At 33.7% G+C, this 15,772-nt stretch overlaps 3 protein-coding genes across 5 annotated transcripts in view; 2 read left to right on the top strand and 1 right to left on the bottom strand.

Moving 5' to 3' along the window:
- Positions 1–15,772, top strand: part of LOC125821974 (zinc finger CCCH domain-containing protein 1-like) — a 325,811-nt gene that overhangs the window by 299,381 nt on the left and 10,658 nt on the right. The window lies entirely within an intron of this gene.
- LOC125821973 (ribosomal RNA-processing protein 14-C-like) lies at positions 2,111–3,511 on the top strand. The gene is given in 2 exon segments (XM_049501334.1): positions 2,111–2,812; positions 2,815–3,511. Coding segments are annotated over 2 exon segments (1,071 nt in total). The 5' UTR covers positions 2,111–2,139; the 3' UTR covers positions 3,213–3,511.
- LOC125821971 (uncharacterized) lies at positions 6,647–9,386 on the bottom strand. The gene is made up of 5 exons (XM_049501332.1): positions 8,701–9,386; positions 8,519–8,576; positions 8,347–8,430; positions 8,114–8,249; positions 6,647–7,723 (listed from the first exon to the last, which is right to left on the bottom strand). Exons 1-5 carry the CDS (start codon positions 9,326–9,328, stop codon positions 7,442–7,444), a joined length of 1,188 nt encoding a protein of 395 aa, XP_049357289.1. The 5' UTR covers positions 9,329–9,386; the 3' UTR covers positions 6,647–7,441.

The raw sequence follows: 15,772 nt of genomic DNA, 5'->3' as shown, positions 1-15,772 counted from the left end.
ACCTCGTACTCACAGAAAGTTCAGGGGGGTAATGATCTAAATTCTTACTCTTATTTATTTACATATACATCTATATATATAATTATTTTAATATAAACTCACCTGTTGAGGTTGATTTTATTAATTAAACATATATAATTTAACTACACATGAACATATAATATATGTATATGTATACATACATATATATATATATATATGTAATTTAATAATATGTACCATCCATAAGAAGTATGGAAATACATATATAGCCAAGGTATTAATGGAACTAGATTTTACTCTAGTCAAACCACTATGGTATATAGAAGAAAAAACTTTAGTATCAATATTACAAGTAATTAAAACTTTAAATGAGGATTTGAAAAGAAAAATCATAACTATTATTACATTAAAAAAATCCGAAGAAGATTTTTTCATGTATGAAAAAAAAATATAATTAACCTGAAGTAATTATAAATGATATGAATACATCTGATTATTACTTTTCAGAATAATTAAATATGAGCATGAGAGAAATCTTAGAATTATTAAAAGACTTAATGGAAAGTCATAAACAAATAACTTTAAGACTAAAAATGATAGAAATAGAAATTATTTATCTTAAAGAAAATATTCCAAGAAGAATTACAAATGTAATTGAAAAAACAGAAAAATTTGACAAAAAAGTAAGTCAAAAATACATTAACGAATTACTAGCAAAAAAATTTGCGAGTAAAAACACTTATCAAAAAGAAAGTATGGATGAAATATTAATCCAATAATTCCTAGAAAAATAAAAAATTGATAAAACAAAAGAAGAAATTGCTTACGTAAGTGCTTACGTCGTCTTCTTTGTTTCTTATGTATGCTACATTTTATTCTGTTTCTGAATGGTTATGGTCTAGCATTTTGCATGCTAGTTTCTATGTCTCTTCCGTAGCTTCCAGTCGATGAAGCTCTATGTCAAGGATATATTCAAATTTTAGCAGTTTATTGATTTTTAATATTTTAGTATTAATTATGATTGGAGTTATAATACTGATTATGCATAGATCTATTAAGTAAAAAGGCATGATATATTTCAATAAAATATTCTGATTTATTTTTCTACATAATTTGTCGGTCAAATCAATAATCCTCTTTTCAAAATAAATAAAGAAAATTGGCTGAACATTTCAGCCGTAAATAAAAATATCGCTCGTATTCGATACTTAAATTTTGTCGTCACAATAATGATGTTAGGTGAAATTGTATTTGGTTTGATTTTATATAGTCAATCTAAGAATAAGAATACCACTAAGGCTTTATTTGCATACATAAGAGGATATTTCTAGAAATTGGTTAAGATGGATCCACAATAAAGTGACATAAATAATGAAAATTCCTATAATCCATCAGTTTATTTTATTTCATGACAGATAAATGAAATTTATATTGTTTGTTATTTGATAATACCATCCGAAAAAATATATCCCAAACCAAGTTTTGGGAGGAAACCCGGGAAGTATGTTTAGTTTAAAATCTATATTAATATTTAAATTTTTATTTAATATGAATTAAAAACTTGTCAAGAACACAATAACCTATATCATCTAAAATACCGAATACATCTTAATTTACCATAATCTCTAAAATTCTATACCATTTTAAAAAAATCAAAAATCCCCTCTTGAATACATCACTCTACTCTCGTTGATACATCCCTATCCCCCTCTCGGTTACATCCCTCCCCTCTCAGATGCATCCCTCACCTATGTATCCGGATGTCCTATCCCGTCTGTGATATATCCCTCCCCTCTCGGATACATCCCTCACCTATATATCCAGATGTCTGCTAATGTATTCGGAAGTCCAGTGATGTATCCAAAATTCATAAATTTTAAGATATTTTTGTAATTTGGAAAAGAGTGGGGAAATAATGTAATTAACTTTTAACACTTTGGATTTATGTAAATTATACTAAATTCAATATCTTCACTTTAGCAATGATCCATTACTTATGTTTGGGCTGATTGCTCATATTGTTCCGGTCCATGAAACCAGACAGCCCAATATATTTCTGATTTTCCAACATTGAGCCCAAAATTTTCCTCTTCCCTCTAGTCGTATAACTGCAAAAAAATTCTTCCTAGTCCAAATTGTCAATCCAACCTAGCCGCAATGAAGAAGAAACAGAAGTCCACCACCATCTCCGCCGAAGATACGGCGGACGCCGCCGTCGTAACTACCAGCACCACCATAGATTTGAAAGCCCTAATCCGGGATAACAGGCTTTTCTTCGACAAGTTGATTGACCTAATTCCTCCTCGATTCTACCTCCCTAAAGATGAACCCGATACCTGGTATCGAGGCCTTCCCAAAGCCGCCAAAGCTTCATTGAAGAAACAATCCAGGGAGAACCTCAAACTCGCCCGCCGCAACCGGCTTGACCCTGAGAAGAAAGAGCAGTCCTCTACTGTCGGCCTCCTCGAACAATCCCTTCAGAAAAAGCAAAAAACTGATGAGGAAGATGATTCCGGCGAGGACGATCATGGTGAACCTACGCCCATTAATTTGGAGGAAAACGATAACCCTAACAACGATAACTCCTCTGGTACTTACGAAGAGTTGAGGCGAAGGCTACACAGAAAGATCGAAATGCTCCGTGGTAACCGGGGTGATGGCGAGAGTTCGGAGCGCAACAAATTTAATCAGCGCAAGAGGAGTGAAACAGATGCATCTTTAGAGAAATCCGAGGGTAAGAAGAGAAAGAGGGATGAAGACGACAATGGAGAAGATACTTCAATGGAAAAGGACATAGAGTTTGGGAAAGTTAAATTAGGAGACGACTATGACAAGAAAAGAAGAAGAAGAAAGTATCCAAACCTAAAGAGTTGGAAAGACTGAAGAGGCTGGAAGAGGTGAAGAGGGAGAATAAGACGCTGGCAGATAAGGAAGCATGGAAGGCAGCAGCAAACAAGGCAATGGGATTGAAGGTGTTTGATAACCCTAAGTTGTTGAAGGAGAGTTTGAAGAAGGATAAGAGAAAGAAAGAGAAGAGTTCTGAGAAGTGGAAGGAAAGAATTCAGACTACGGAGAAGATGAAGAATGAGCGTCAGCAGAAGAGAAGGGATAATATTGCTGGCAAAGCCAAGGAGAAGAAGATGAGGAAGATTGCCAAAAGGGAAAAGAAGCTCATGAGGCCGGGCTTTGAGGGGCGAAAGGAAGGCTACATTACTCAGAATAAAAGCTAAACTGGTCATGAACTCTTTCTTATGGCTTCTTATTTTGAATTTAGCTGCTCTTTCATTTGGTGAGAGTTTTGTGTTTGGTCTGAAATCTTTTGCTAATTCTGTGCTAGTCAAGTTTAAGCTTTTTTATTCAGTAGTAATATGTTGGCTCATTAGCCTATCCCAACTGGTTTGGGATTGAGCGTTGCTGATTTATAGTAACATGTTAGTTCATGATTTGTTTTCATGAAGTTAGCATGATAATATTTGCTTGTCACCCAAATATCATTAGTTTGATTTGAACATATTGTCTGCAAACATTTTTGTTTCTCAAACAGATGTGGAAATGGAACAAATATGAGATTGACTGTGGATCTTTTTGCTCTAGAACATATTTGGCATTGTCAGTATCTCTTTTATGAATAAATATTTTACATGTAAAATCGACACATGTTCCTGATACTTCAATTAGCTACACCCTTGAGAGATATACCAACTTATGCTCAAGTATCCATGACCTGAGCTCATCAGTCTATTTCAGTGGTAGGTTGGTTCTTCGTGCTTTACTTGGAAAGCTTGTTTTCTTAAGTAAGTATGTTTATTTAAGAATCCTTTGAGAAGCTAAGCTTCTGCTTATATTAAGATTCTCGTTACTTCATAGGGCTTGTGACTATTAGATGATATTGATAGTAACTTCAATGCTCAAATGTGACCACAGTTCTTGTAGTTAGTACCTACAAAGTAATTAAAATCGGGACGTGCAAAAAAAGGGGATAGTCTGGTGGAGCTTCAAGTGCAAAGTGCAATTAGGGCTTATGGAAGAAAAATACCAAACAAATAAAAAAATAGAAAATAGAAATGTATTGCACTTCATCAAAAATAAAATAAAATAGAAATGTAATGCCAAAACTGTTGGTATAAATGCAAATAATAATTATTTGTTGAATATGGAAAATTTATAATTAAGCTACATATATCTGATATGTTGTTCTGCTCTGGAAGATGTGAAGGTGCACACACCTTAGCAACTTGACGCCTAGTCGCCTACACTAAAGTACCAGTTAAGCAAGGTGAAGCTATCAACCTGGGCTCACTGAGTTTTGTAACTTACACGTGCTAAGGGCGTAATGTGTTTCCAAGGCACACCATATTATAATTGAAATCTCAGTATGCAGCCTTCACTAAAGTCCAGTTAAGCAAGGCGAAACTAACCTTCACTAAAGTGCCAGTTAAGCAAGGCGAAACTAACAACCTGGGTTCACCGAGCTTCATAGCTTACACGTGCTAAATTATGTGTTTCCATGGCCACACCACAGTCATTGACATATTATAGTTGAAATTCCAGTATGCAGCCTTCAATGTTAAGTTAAACAAACAGGGATTTCATTGTAATGTAGCGAAGTTGTAGACGGATGCTGTTGACTGATTCATGATTTCTTGCAAGTGTCTAGTCATGAATCAAGTATGTTAAGATAAATCCAGAGATACAATACCATTGGATCAAAAAGAGATGATTTGTAGGTTAGATGAATAGGTTCTTGATTATTGTTGTGAAAGAAGAGCTCAAGCACCTAAGGTCTAAGGATGTCCTGATGGTCAATTCAGTCAGGATGAAAAAGGAGAACAAAGTCCAAATTCCAACATAGGCAATTTTTTCTTTTTAGGTATTTTCTTCTTATTTGTCTAAGCTTTTGTGGCAAGTCTCCCAAATACTTGTGCTGGTGAGCGGTAGCAGGTGCCCAAAAGTATAGTTGAGCGATACACAAGCTGGGCCGAGCATTACCTTTATAAAGAAAAGGAGAGCTTAAACCTTTTGATTGAATTGTAGTTCTACCTTTTATGCTTGTTCTGTTCTTTTGGTTCATGCTTAGAGGATCAAACACAAATTCTCAACCTCATATTCTTCTTCATTGTTTATCCACTTCCCTATTTCCAATCTCTTTCCAATACTCAAACTCTGAGTTTCACGCAGAAAATTCTCAATATGCTGCCTTATCAAATCTCCCACAAACTTCTGGGGTATAGCTAGCGAACTACTGCAATATTGCATCTAGTGCAGCAGCATAACTGCAAGTAGTAATAGTAAGCTGCAGAAACCGTCAAGCCATGGTAGGGCTTTAATTGCAAAGTGCAATTTAAAGGCGAGCTACATTTTTTTTAGCTCTTTTTATGCAAGTATTTTAGTATGGTTGCTGTCTAATAAATGAAGCTTATGAACTGGTTGTTCATCCTTTGTGCAGTATATGGTGTTCCAAGTGCTTAAAGCTTTGAGTTGTGAATGATCTCTAGTTTGTCAATTCTACTTGGAATTTGTTTTGTTTGGTCAGCAGGTTCAGTTGGATCCAATTGATCAGCCAAGAACAGAGATCTTTTATGCTTTCTCTGCTTTCTCTGCTTTGTGCTTTAATAAGATGTTTTCTAACGCATAAAGGTGATAAATGCATTGAAAATTAAGCGAAATAAATTAGATGAGGGGCATCCAATACTGTGAGTGAGTTCTTTCAGTCACATCCATGGTTGAGGTCTCTTTCCCTTTTTTGCACCATCTCTTTCACATTCGCTAATATTGCCTAAACTGCAATATTCATGGAGTTCGATTATAGGACATTACTGTGCATATCTTTAGCCTGTCGAGTTATGTTCCAACTTCCTTTTTGATGGAGATCAATTAGCAATCCGATGAACTTCATTTTGTTTTATGCCTTAACTTTCTACATTGTTATGAACACTTCTTTACAGGTTTGCAGGATCTTGTGGCTTTCATAGCACCACTCCAGCCTCTTTTGTTTTCATTCTTATTTTATCATTGTGGTCTCTTGTGCTTGTATGCGCGAAGTTACTTCTCACTTTCACTGGGGAATTTCTAGTAGTTCCTATCTCCGCAGCCCAGAACCTGTCCAAGTTCTTCTTGTCTTGCATCTGTTTACCTATTTTCCTGCTGGATTGGTTACCCCCCCCCCCCCCCCCCCCCTTTGTTTGGTTTTAAAAAAAAAGGTTGGGGCAGGTATTCCACCCGTTCAAAGGAAGAGGAAAAGAAAAGGTTGAGGCTGGTATTTTGTAAAATCTATAAACGGCAGAACTTGCATCTGGACATACATATTGTTTGCAAATCAATGTTAGCAGAGAAACACTGTTGACAAACGCCAAATTTTTTAAAGTGAAATTCATGTCAAAAAACTATGTCAACTTCTAAACTTATTTTTTTGGCTTCATCTTTAAATATTTGTTACGTAACCTCAACTAAATTAAGTGTTGTTTGCCTGCACAAGAGAGCCTTTACTTTAAGATTTTATCTCCAATCCACTTTTAAATGGTGCAAAGAAAAGCAATGAACTGCTGAGCTATACATCCCATGTGCACATGTGTGTTGGGGGGGGGAGGGGGCTTTTACCATCTGATCCACCAAAGTGACTTTTAAAAGCTGAGAAGCACATGTGATGTAGAAGAAGATGCTTAACTTATCCAATTGAACAGAATCCAGAAAAGTGCATCCATAAAATATCTTGATAACCACTAAAATCCATAATAGAATTACAATCCCCATAAGAAAAAAACAAGGTTCAGTAAAAAAGCCAAGGCCAAGTCCTAAGAAAAAACACTCAAAATTCCACACTAAACATATGATACAAACTGCAAGGCACTTTGTGCTTGCCTCTCTGTCAAGTTAACATATGAAGATGGGGCAACAAACATAACCAAACTAATGCCCCTTTACTTTTGTGTTAAGATGCTGCACGTGGCTTCATTTTTGTTGAATGATGCAGGGAATAAATCATTCACTATTTATTCCCTGCAGAAACAGGAATGAAGGGCCTATAATTGGGGAAAGCAAAGGCTCCTCCTCTGTGTACTTGATGTTGATGATGATCTTATCCTTGAAAGATAAGTCACTGTTCAAAAGCACGCAAGTAAATAGTGGTGCAGTGATGGCTTTTGCTGCTGATGGTGGTGGTCAGTGCCCACACAAAATTAAATCAAATGGCACATGCCATTGGCATTCCCCTGCCCACCCTGCACATGCTTACTGTCCCCCCATATCTATACCATCCTTACTTTATTCCTTTCTACTTTCTATACATTTAACCAACTCAATATCTTACATCATCAAATAAAATCACATAAAACATCTAAATTCATCACCCCAAAAAAAAAAAAAAGGTAGAATATTGTTAGACAATCAACTAGGTTTCCTCAACAACTTTTGTTTGCTAACTTAAAACTATGGCTTAGTAGAGTAGCTGATTAAAGGTAAATTATAGGGCAGGTGGTGCAGGTTGAGTTGCCAATGCTACGCACTGGAGATGTCGTGGGCAGGCGATCAGGTGGTCGTTGGTGAGGCCGGCCGCCTGCATGAAGGAGTGTATAACGGTGGGGCCGACATAGCGGAACCCTCTTTTCACCATGTCTTTACTAATGGTTTCTGATTTTGAAGTCTTCACTGGGATTTTGTTGCATGCCTTGTATTGTGTTGCAATGGGCTTGTTGTTCACAAATCCCCACAGATACTTGTCGAACGAACCAAATGTCTTCTTTATCTGAAATATATTCAAGAAAATCATACACTTGGATGATCCCCACTTTCCAAATTTTTATTTAAGAATCACAGGAACTGCAACAATATATGTTTACTATTTCTTAAGCCTAAACATTTATTTAATTATACTAGTCTTACTTTATGGTTGTACTTGTCAAGGCCAGGTATGCAATACTTATTCCATATGGCCCATGTGGTTATGTTACTTAACAGTTGTTAGGTCCATGCATGATTAGAAGATTAATTAATTTAAAACTTACTTTCCCATCTATGCTTCCAATTAGGGTATCATAAATGTCATTCTTAACAGATATGTTGGGAAAAAGAAAGGACAGTTGAAAAGTCAAATCAGTTCTTAAAATTCTTTACAGAGCTCATATTATATTATTACCTCTAAAATTCTGGTAGAGTTGTCGACAGCTCCTCGGATTTGGCTAAGCTCTATACCATATTCGACACTTGTTGAAGTTATCTTCTTTTCATTGTACTTGGAAACAATTTCTGGATTAAATCCTGAAAAGGCATCCCTGGAGGAAAGTAGAGTGCACAATACAGCTTAAGGCCTCTTTTTTTTTTTTTTAAAAATGTTAATCAAGAATCAGTTAAAAATCCAGCAAAACCTACCTGAATTCTTGCCTTTTCCTTAAAACTGAAGTCCAGTCTGATCCAACTTGTGCACCAGTTAATACCAGCAACTCAAAAAGCAGACTGAGTAGGTAAAACAAGGAAATTAGTCTAAGAACGAAGTTGATAAATATGCAAAAAGCAAAAAAACAGGGGAAAAAAAGATGCTTACTTATCATCATGAACGGGAACTCCCCATTCTTCATCATGGTATGCAATATAGAGTGGGTCTGAAAACACAGCAAAACACCATGAATTTTAGTCATATTTATCGAAATGTTGTAATTTGTGTGTCTTGTGTTAGAATATAGTATTTAATTACCCTTTTAAGCGTAGAATTGAGGTGCTTGTTACCTGAATTAGGTGTGATAAAGCTGCATCTTTTTTCCTCTCGAGGATTGGGGATAACTGCTGGGGCGAATGAAGGGTCAAGAGAAGATACTTTTCCTTCATACTTGGCTGATTTTGTTCTTCCATAATGCGCAATTTTCATTTTCCTCTGCACTTGCGCAATTGCAACTTGTTCCCTTCTTGCTGCTGCTATGCTTCCCGGAGCCTCGACTATCAAGGAAGAAGAATATTTCAATGAAGAATTCTCCACATAAGGGGGTGAGGCTAAGCCCCCACTGCTTTTCTTAGGCTTCTTTAACAAAATTGGGGCTTTATTAGCAGTCCCTTTGGGAGTCACAATTTTCTCAGCACTTGAACTCAAGCCATTAGGATCAATGTTATTCCCTCTCTTGATAGCTGGTAGTCTTGGCGACTTAATTTTAGGTGAGACCGGTGGAGTTGTTGATGTACTCGTCTTGACTTTAGTACTTCCATTTGCAGTAACAGATGCAGCAGTGTTAGTTGTCTTTTTAAGCGAGTTCCGGCGTTCGTAAAGAGGAACTATATTGCTATGTGGTTGAAGAACAGGGCGGCCATTGATTTGGGAGAGAGTTTGTGGGCTGCTCTGCAGTTTAGTTTTGGAATTACACATCTTTAATTGGTTTTGAGAGAGAGGCTTTTTTTTTTTTTTTTGTATTGAGTAGGTGATGATCAAAAGGTTAGGATTATGAAATGAGAGAATTTGGGTAAGAATGTGAGAGGGTTTTATAGAGAAAAAATAAAGTAATGGGGGTGGGGTGGGGGGTAGGGACAGGGGTATAAGGGGGAAATTGAAAATTTGTAACATGGAGAGGTTAGAGTCTGCCATACATAAGACTTCTTTTCTTGTGAGGTTGGCACTTTCTGCTGTTTAAAGTGACCACGAGGATGACAGTGACTCCATCCTGTATCTGCATTTTTAGGATTATACTGTATTATGTTTGGATGAGAAGATAAGAAAATAGTACGCCCTTAATTAGACGTTTCGTATAATAATATCATGTTGTTAGGGAAAAAGCTTCAGTTTTCCAGTTAATTACCTTAACGTAGCTTCAATCTGAAATCAGAACTCTAGTCAAAGTCGAGAGGTAAATTTGAACTTTTTCCTCGAGAAATGATTTGGTAACGATAAGAGTATGAATGAACTAAATAAAGTGGTGCCAGATACAGTGCCAGCAGGTCAGGGACCTTTCTTTTTCTTAGGCAGCCCAGCCAAGTTCGAAAAATTCCTAGCGATTTGGAGTGGGCGTGAAGTTTTAGGGTCCAGAAAATGACCAATCATTGCTCTCGTCTTTAGAGCTGGCTTGTATTTTCCCTTTAACTTATACCTCAATATACCAAGTTAAAATTGTTATTTTACTTTATTTAGAAATGATGATGACATCAATTGAGCATAAACAAAGAGATATGATCGATGAGAATTCATATAACCGGAAGTCCGGAAGTTGAACTTATTTGAGATTTGAGATTGTTATTGTTATATTTACCAATTTTAGTTAGTAAATATTAGTAACTTAGTTGTTGGCTTTAAGCTTATCATAACTCTCCAAAAGGGGTTTGTTTAACCACACTTTTGTCAAAGTTGACATTTTAATTCAAGATATAACCACTTATAGTCTTCTACTACTACTGGTAAATTATTTCATCTAAATAATACACCTTTTTAGGAGATCACCTGAGGACAAGGATATCTCATGTAGAGCCTCTAAAAAACCTGTCGTTATTAGTTTTAATGAAAAAATATTAAAAAGTTAAAAAACATGGATTAAAGAATAATATTAGTTAGAGATTGGGCAGTTAGAGAAGAATAATTTTGGATTTATAATACTATTTTTTTTTAAATCGTTAAAACGCGTGGTGCCAACGAAGAGAAAGATTAAGGGAACAGGGTGTCATTTCTCCCTAACAAGTAACAGAGCCAGCTTTAAAGTATTGAACATGAAGCTCATCATGTAATTTCCTTATGAAATTATGGTTTAAAGATTCTCCTATTTTTGAAATATAAGCATCTTATTCTCCTTGTCCTTCTACGCACGCAAGCATAATCATTCTTTTATAATGCTATGGTGTTGTTGGTGTCTTCTGGGCGTCTCGATTATTCAATCAAATATGTTCTACTTTGCACTTCAGCTATTTCATCAGATATGTGTTATCTCCTACCGGTTTGCCCACCAAAACTTAGGTGGATGAGAATTGGTTTTGTTTGAAAACAATTATGTAAAATAACTTGTTTGCGTAATTTCTATGATAGTAATTACATATTGTATGAATATTTGTTTGTCATAACGCAATTATAACATAATTTCTAGTGTCATGTTTGGTTTTGCAAGTGTAATTACATGATTTGATATTCTTTTATTTTTTAAATAATATATATAGTTTTTTTTTTGTTGACATGAACATGTAATGTGTGATAAATATATCTATATATAAGAAATAAAAATTGTTGGGTAAGGCACAAGTACTCCTAGACTATGATCGAAATCCTTGATACACACCTTATTAATTAAACTAAGATCCTATTACCCTCCGAATCCATTTTTTTTGGTAATTTTGGACACCTTTTTAGCTTACGTGACATCCAAACATCTCTCATACGCCTCAACTACGTGGGTGTATAAAATTACAAAAAAAAATGAGGTCGGGGAGACAGTGAAGGGTAATAAGACCTTAGTTTAGTTAAGATGTGTATGAAATTTTGGTCATAATCTAGGAAATACTTGTGATTTTTTTTTTATAAAGAAAGCCATGAGATAATTACACCATTTCTCACTCACCATTTTTTTGTCCATATCATTAAGATATTAACCATTAGGTAACAATATTAGGTGATATGTACGTATTCAGACTTTCAGCATCAAAATCCACTATGCAAGTCTGAAATAGAAATCAATAAGAAATGTACAATCCAAGAATATATATATTTCTTGGGAACAGTAAATGTTAATACTATGAAAGTAATATATTGTAGATATCAGAATGATTTAACTATCCATTTTTTGGTGCCTTGTTCCTATCACTAGTAATTAGTATCTTTCCATTTCTCTATGATTTTTTTTAAAAATAAAATCTAAACCTTAAGTTGCAAGCAAATCCAATGCTGGTAACTTAGACAAATAATTTTTATAATGATGAAACTAATTAATATTTTTTTTAATGTGAGTAAAGAATTTTAAAATACAAATTATAAGAACCAAAGCCTAAGAAAACAAAAACAAAATTTAATTTATTTTGGCTTTAATGGACTCCTTTAAGCTACTGAAATTAGACCACTCATTAATCATGTTTGAAGAGGTTAGAAGTAGAAGTACACGTAAATAATTAACGTTTTAATTAATTACTTTATCTCTTCCCAATCAAATAAAGGCAGCTAGTTAATGTCAATCACCTAAAACACTGATTAGTGGATGGTAATCACATTAGATTTCAAGGAAAAAATGAAACAAGCCATGTGCAAGTCCCACATATATAATTGCATCAAATCAATAATGATGATCAAGGCAACTATAGTTCAAAGACATTAACACATGATATTTTTTATTTGGTAGATGACATCTTATCTAATTGTTCAACTATTTATTAAGAAATTAACATATTATTATATGTATCTACCTTCCCTACCTTCCCTACCTTCCTCGTAAATTCTTTTGTATATTCTTTTCCTATTAGGAAAACGGCCAACCAATGATATATGTAATATGTACATTTTACTCCTTGGAGACAATTTCATTAGGGGATATTCGATAGAATTAGAACGATACAGAGAAGATTATATATATCATAATTCTGAAATACAAAAATCTAACAAGTAGTCAAAATTTAAAAAAGTTTTTATCATGATCGATCATTCTTATAAAGCATCACATTATTGATTGAAGATTATCCGTGACCTTCTAATATTGTTGGACCATACTATCATGAATATCCTCCAATGGTCCATTTTTTTGGTCCATATTTCCTATGTTACATTGAGGTTTTATGACTTACAACACTTCAACTTGTAATTTTTCCAAAATTGTCTAAAATTGGCCTATACTATTATATTATCGTTTAGTTGGGTATCTTTCTCCGTCATTGGGTAAAAGACTCCATCAATTGTACGTTCTTTGTTTTAATTTATTTTGACGTCAATATAGTTTTAAAAAAATAAAAAAATATTCTAAATTTGTGGTCTTAAATTAAAAATACAAGGTCTCATAATGAACTGGGATTAATTTGTGGTCTTTAAATTACCCAATGCGTACAAATTGCTCACCTGAAGAGCAGAGGCTGGATCAGAGATTGTAGTGAATGTTGGTTATCTTAGGGTTCCAAAAATAAATACATCAAATACCATTTGAAAATCGCTACAAAAATCGTTATTTTTAAAACGGATTAAAAAAATAGATCAAACAAAATAAAATGAAATTATTATTAATAAATGTACTCTCACAATTTAAAGACACATGATCTGGCAGAAAAAAAAAGTGGTCATAATTAGGAAAATGTCAAAGTTGTCAAATATTATATATATTTGCACATGTAAGGCTCTAGTAGTAGGAATTTTCTTTTATATTTGTCTTATTTTCTTTTTCTCCATATATAGAGAAAAAAAGAAAAATAAAGTTATCCTTAAATTATTTGAAGAGGAATTAATTATTGCTCAACTCATATCATTGTGTGTAAGTACGATGGAGTACTGTACAATATAATTTAGAAGTATATATGAAACCCGCATGTTCTTTAGCAATAGACGGTTCATTATACGATATTTCATAAATTTATTAGTCCACAGTAAGATATGTAACTATGCATTTCTATTTTAATGATTGAACAAATAATGAATTTGTTCGGTTTCATACACTCAGAAGTCGGAAGAGAATACATAATTTTAACAATTGTCGAAAGTTTTAGCATTAAATTTAGAGTAAATTATAGATATATCAAAACATGATAGATATAATAAGTTTTTATAGCTATAGTTTCGATAATTGTGCTTCATAGTTATAGTTTTGTTTGCGGGTTGATTTGTATATTTCGTGCGATTTGTATATTTTTGCTTGTCCGTTCGTATATTTCGCTTGCAAATATACAGGTAAGTATATACAAATGATATATTTATACATTTAAGATTTTCAGAACTCCATTTGTATATTTCATTTGCTAATATACAAACAGGGTAATTTATTGTGTACAAACAACTAGGGTAAGAATATACAGATTAAGGATTTATACAATCAAAGAATCGAATTACACAAAATTCCGATTTATACAATCAGACGAATTATACAATTTTGATAGAATTATACAAATTAAACAAATAACAAGATTTAAGGAAACTACGAATCACTATTTGCCAAAATAATAGTTATAACATTTAATATCGTTTAAATATTTGTTATTGTTTACAATTTTCTTTAAATTTATTGTACTCGTATTTATATGACACTAGTTATGTACACGTGTATGCATGCATGCATGTCTTTCAACCATTTTTATAAATTACAATTATTACGAATAAATATACCTTTTCTAACTATTTGCTCCTCTAATAATGGCACTTTTATGAATAGCACAGCAACCTAAGATAAGCCAAGTGCAGCAAGTGAGCATTGTCCTTTGGCACCATGCACATTTAATTTGCAAAAGACACACCATCGTGGCCCAATTTAACATATTATTGATTTGTCCTTGCCTTTGAATTATCTTAATTACTACTTTGTGTTGCAGGCAAATATGGTATGATAGTCTTTGATGAGGTCCAAAGTGTATGTTAAAAAAAGGTAATTTTAGCCCTACCCATGTGACCAACTTCGAGATTTTTGAGACAAATCACACTGCCCATTTTGGATAAAATTACTTCACTAAAGCCATCATATCACATGCAGCATGACCCTAGTATTGGGCAACCCAATGCCAACACGTCGCAAAGGCAAGGTGAATCGCACTATCTAGCTCATATAAATTTGCGTAGATCGATGTACATTCCATTCAGCGATATGATAAAAATTTTCTTTAGTATTTGAGATTTACTGATCTAACTAATCCGATTTTGCTTGAAGAGGAAATGCTTGTATTAGGATTTTTGTTTGTTTTCCAAGAAGACTCAATTCCTCATACTTTTGATTAATGATGAAAAAGTGTCAAGTAAATTGTGGTTCATACGACCTTTATTTTTTAATTTAAAAAATTAGTAAATAATTTGCTAGATCCTAATTGGATTAGGGGAAGTTAATTTAGTTAGAAAATCCCATTACCCAATTTGACGAAGACTGGAATTAATTAGCACGTCATGGGTGGTCCTCTCTCATGTTAGAATTTGTATTAAATTATTTATTATTTATATTTTACAATCTAGAATTAGTTATATTTATATGTATATCCCCCACAATCCTTAATGGTATATTAATAAAAGTGCTATTGAGTCCTCTTTTTTGTCTTAAAAGATACCTATGAATAGTGCCCAAGGTCCCAACCCAACCCCCACTCCCTCAAGACAAAAACAAAATAAAGGAAATAATAAAGACGAAAAGAAGATTACATAAATGTACCTAGCATCCTATATATCAGTCTTAATTCATTGTAGAAGGCAGAGGCCCAAGGGAAAATTAATTAGTTACTACATTAAAGATAATTGATGTTGTGGGGCGCCCTTTTACCAGAGTCCGGAGTCAAAAGGGTAACTTTTTTTCTCAAAAAACCATAAATGGTATACCAAATTTTTATTTAACAAAAATAGCAAAATCGTTACTTAGGGAGCGATATCTTTTAACGCCGTACATGCTGCCGTTGAAAACTTCATTCAAGAGCAGCGATTTTGTCAAGAAAAAAATTAAATTCATAACATCGCTGCCTCAACAGCGTTTTTCTAAAAAAAATAAATTCTTTTTGTAAATCGCTGCATCAACAGCGTTATCCAATTTTTTTTCTTTTTTTTTAACATTAAGGAAAATTGGCAATTTTTAAACATCAAGAAAAATTGCTGCCAAAGAAGGGATAATTTTTTTAAAAATAAATTAGAAAATTGCTGCCATTGCAGCAAATTCAGTTTTAAATTAAAATGGCTCCAAATTTTATT

Source organism: Solanum verrucosum, unplaced genomic scaffold (genome assembly GCF_900185275.1).
Source record: "Solanum verrucosum unplaced genomic scaffold, falcon-dt-bn FXZP01000103.1, whole genome shotgun sequence".
Taxonomy (NCBI): domain Eukaryota; kingdom Viridiplantae; phylum Streptophyta; class Magnoliopsida; order Solanales; family Solanaceae; genus Solanum; species Solanum verrucosum.
The sequence above is the reverse complement of the archived record's forward strand: the minus strand, read 5'-3'. Positions and strand labels throughout refer to the sequence as shown.

Bases quoted from the DNA above. Each gene is read 5' to 3' on its own strand.
- LOC125821971 (XM_049501332.1), bottom strand. From the start codon at position 9,328: ATGTGTAATTCCAAAACTAAACTGCAGAGCAGCCCACAAACTCTCTCC. The intron at 8,577-8,700 runs GTAACAAGCACC...CTGTGTTTTCAG, and splicing joins CTTTATCACACCTAATTCAG to ACCCACTCTATATTGCATAC. The intron at 8,431-8,518 runs GTAAGCATCTTT...TTACCTACTCAG, and splicing joins GTTCCCGTTCATGATGATAA to TCTGCTTTTTGAGTTGCTGG.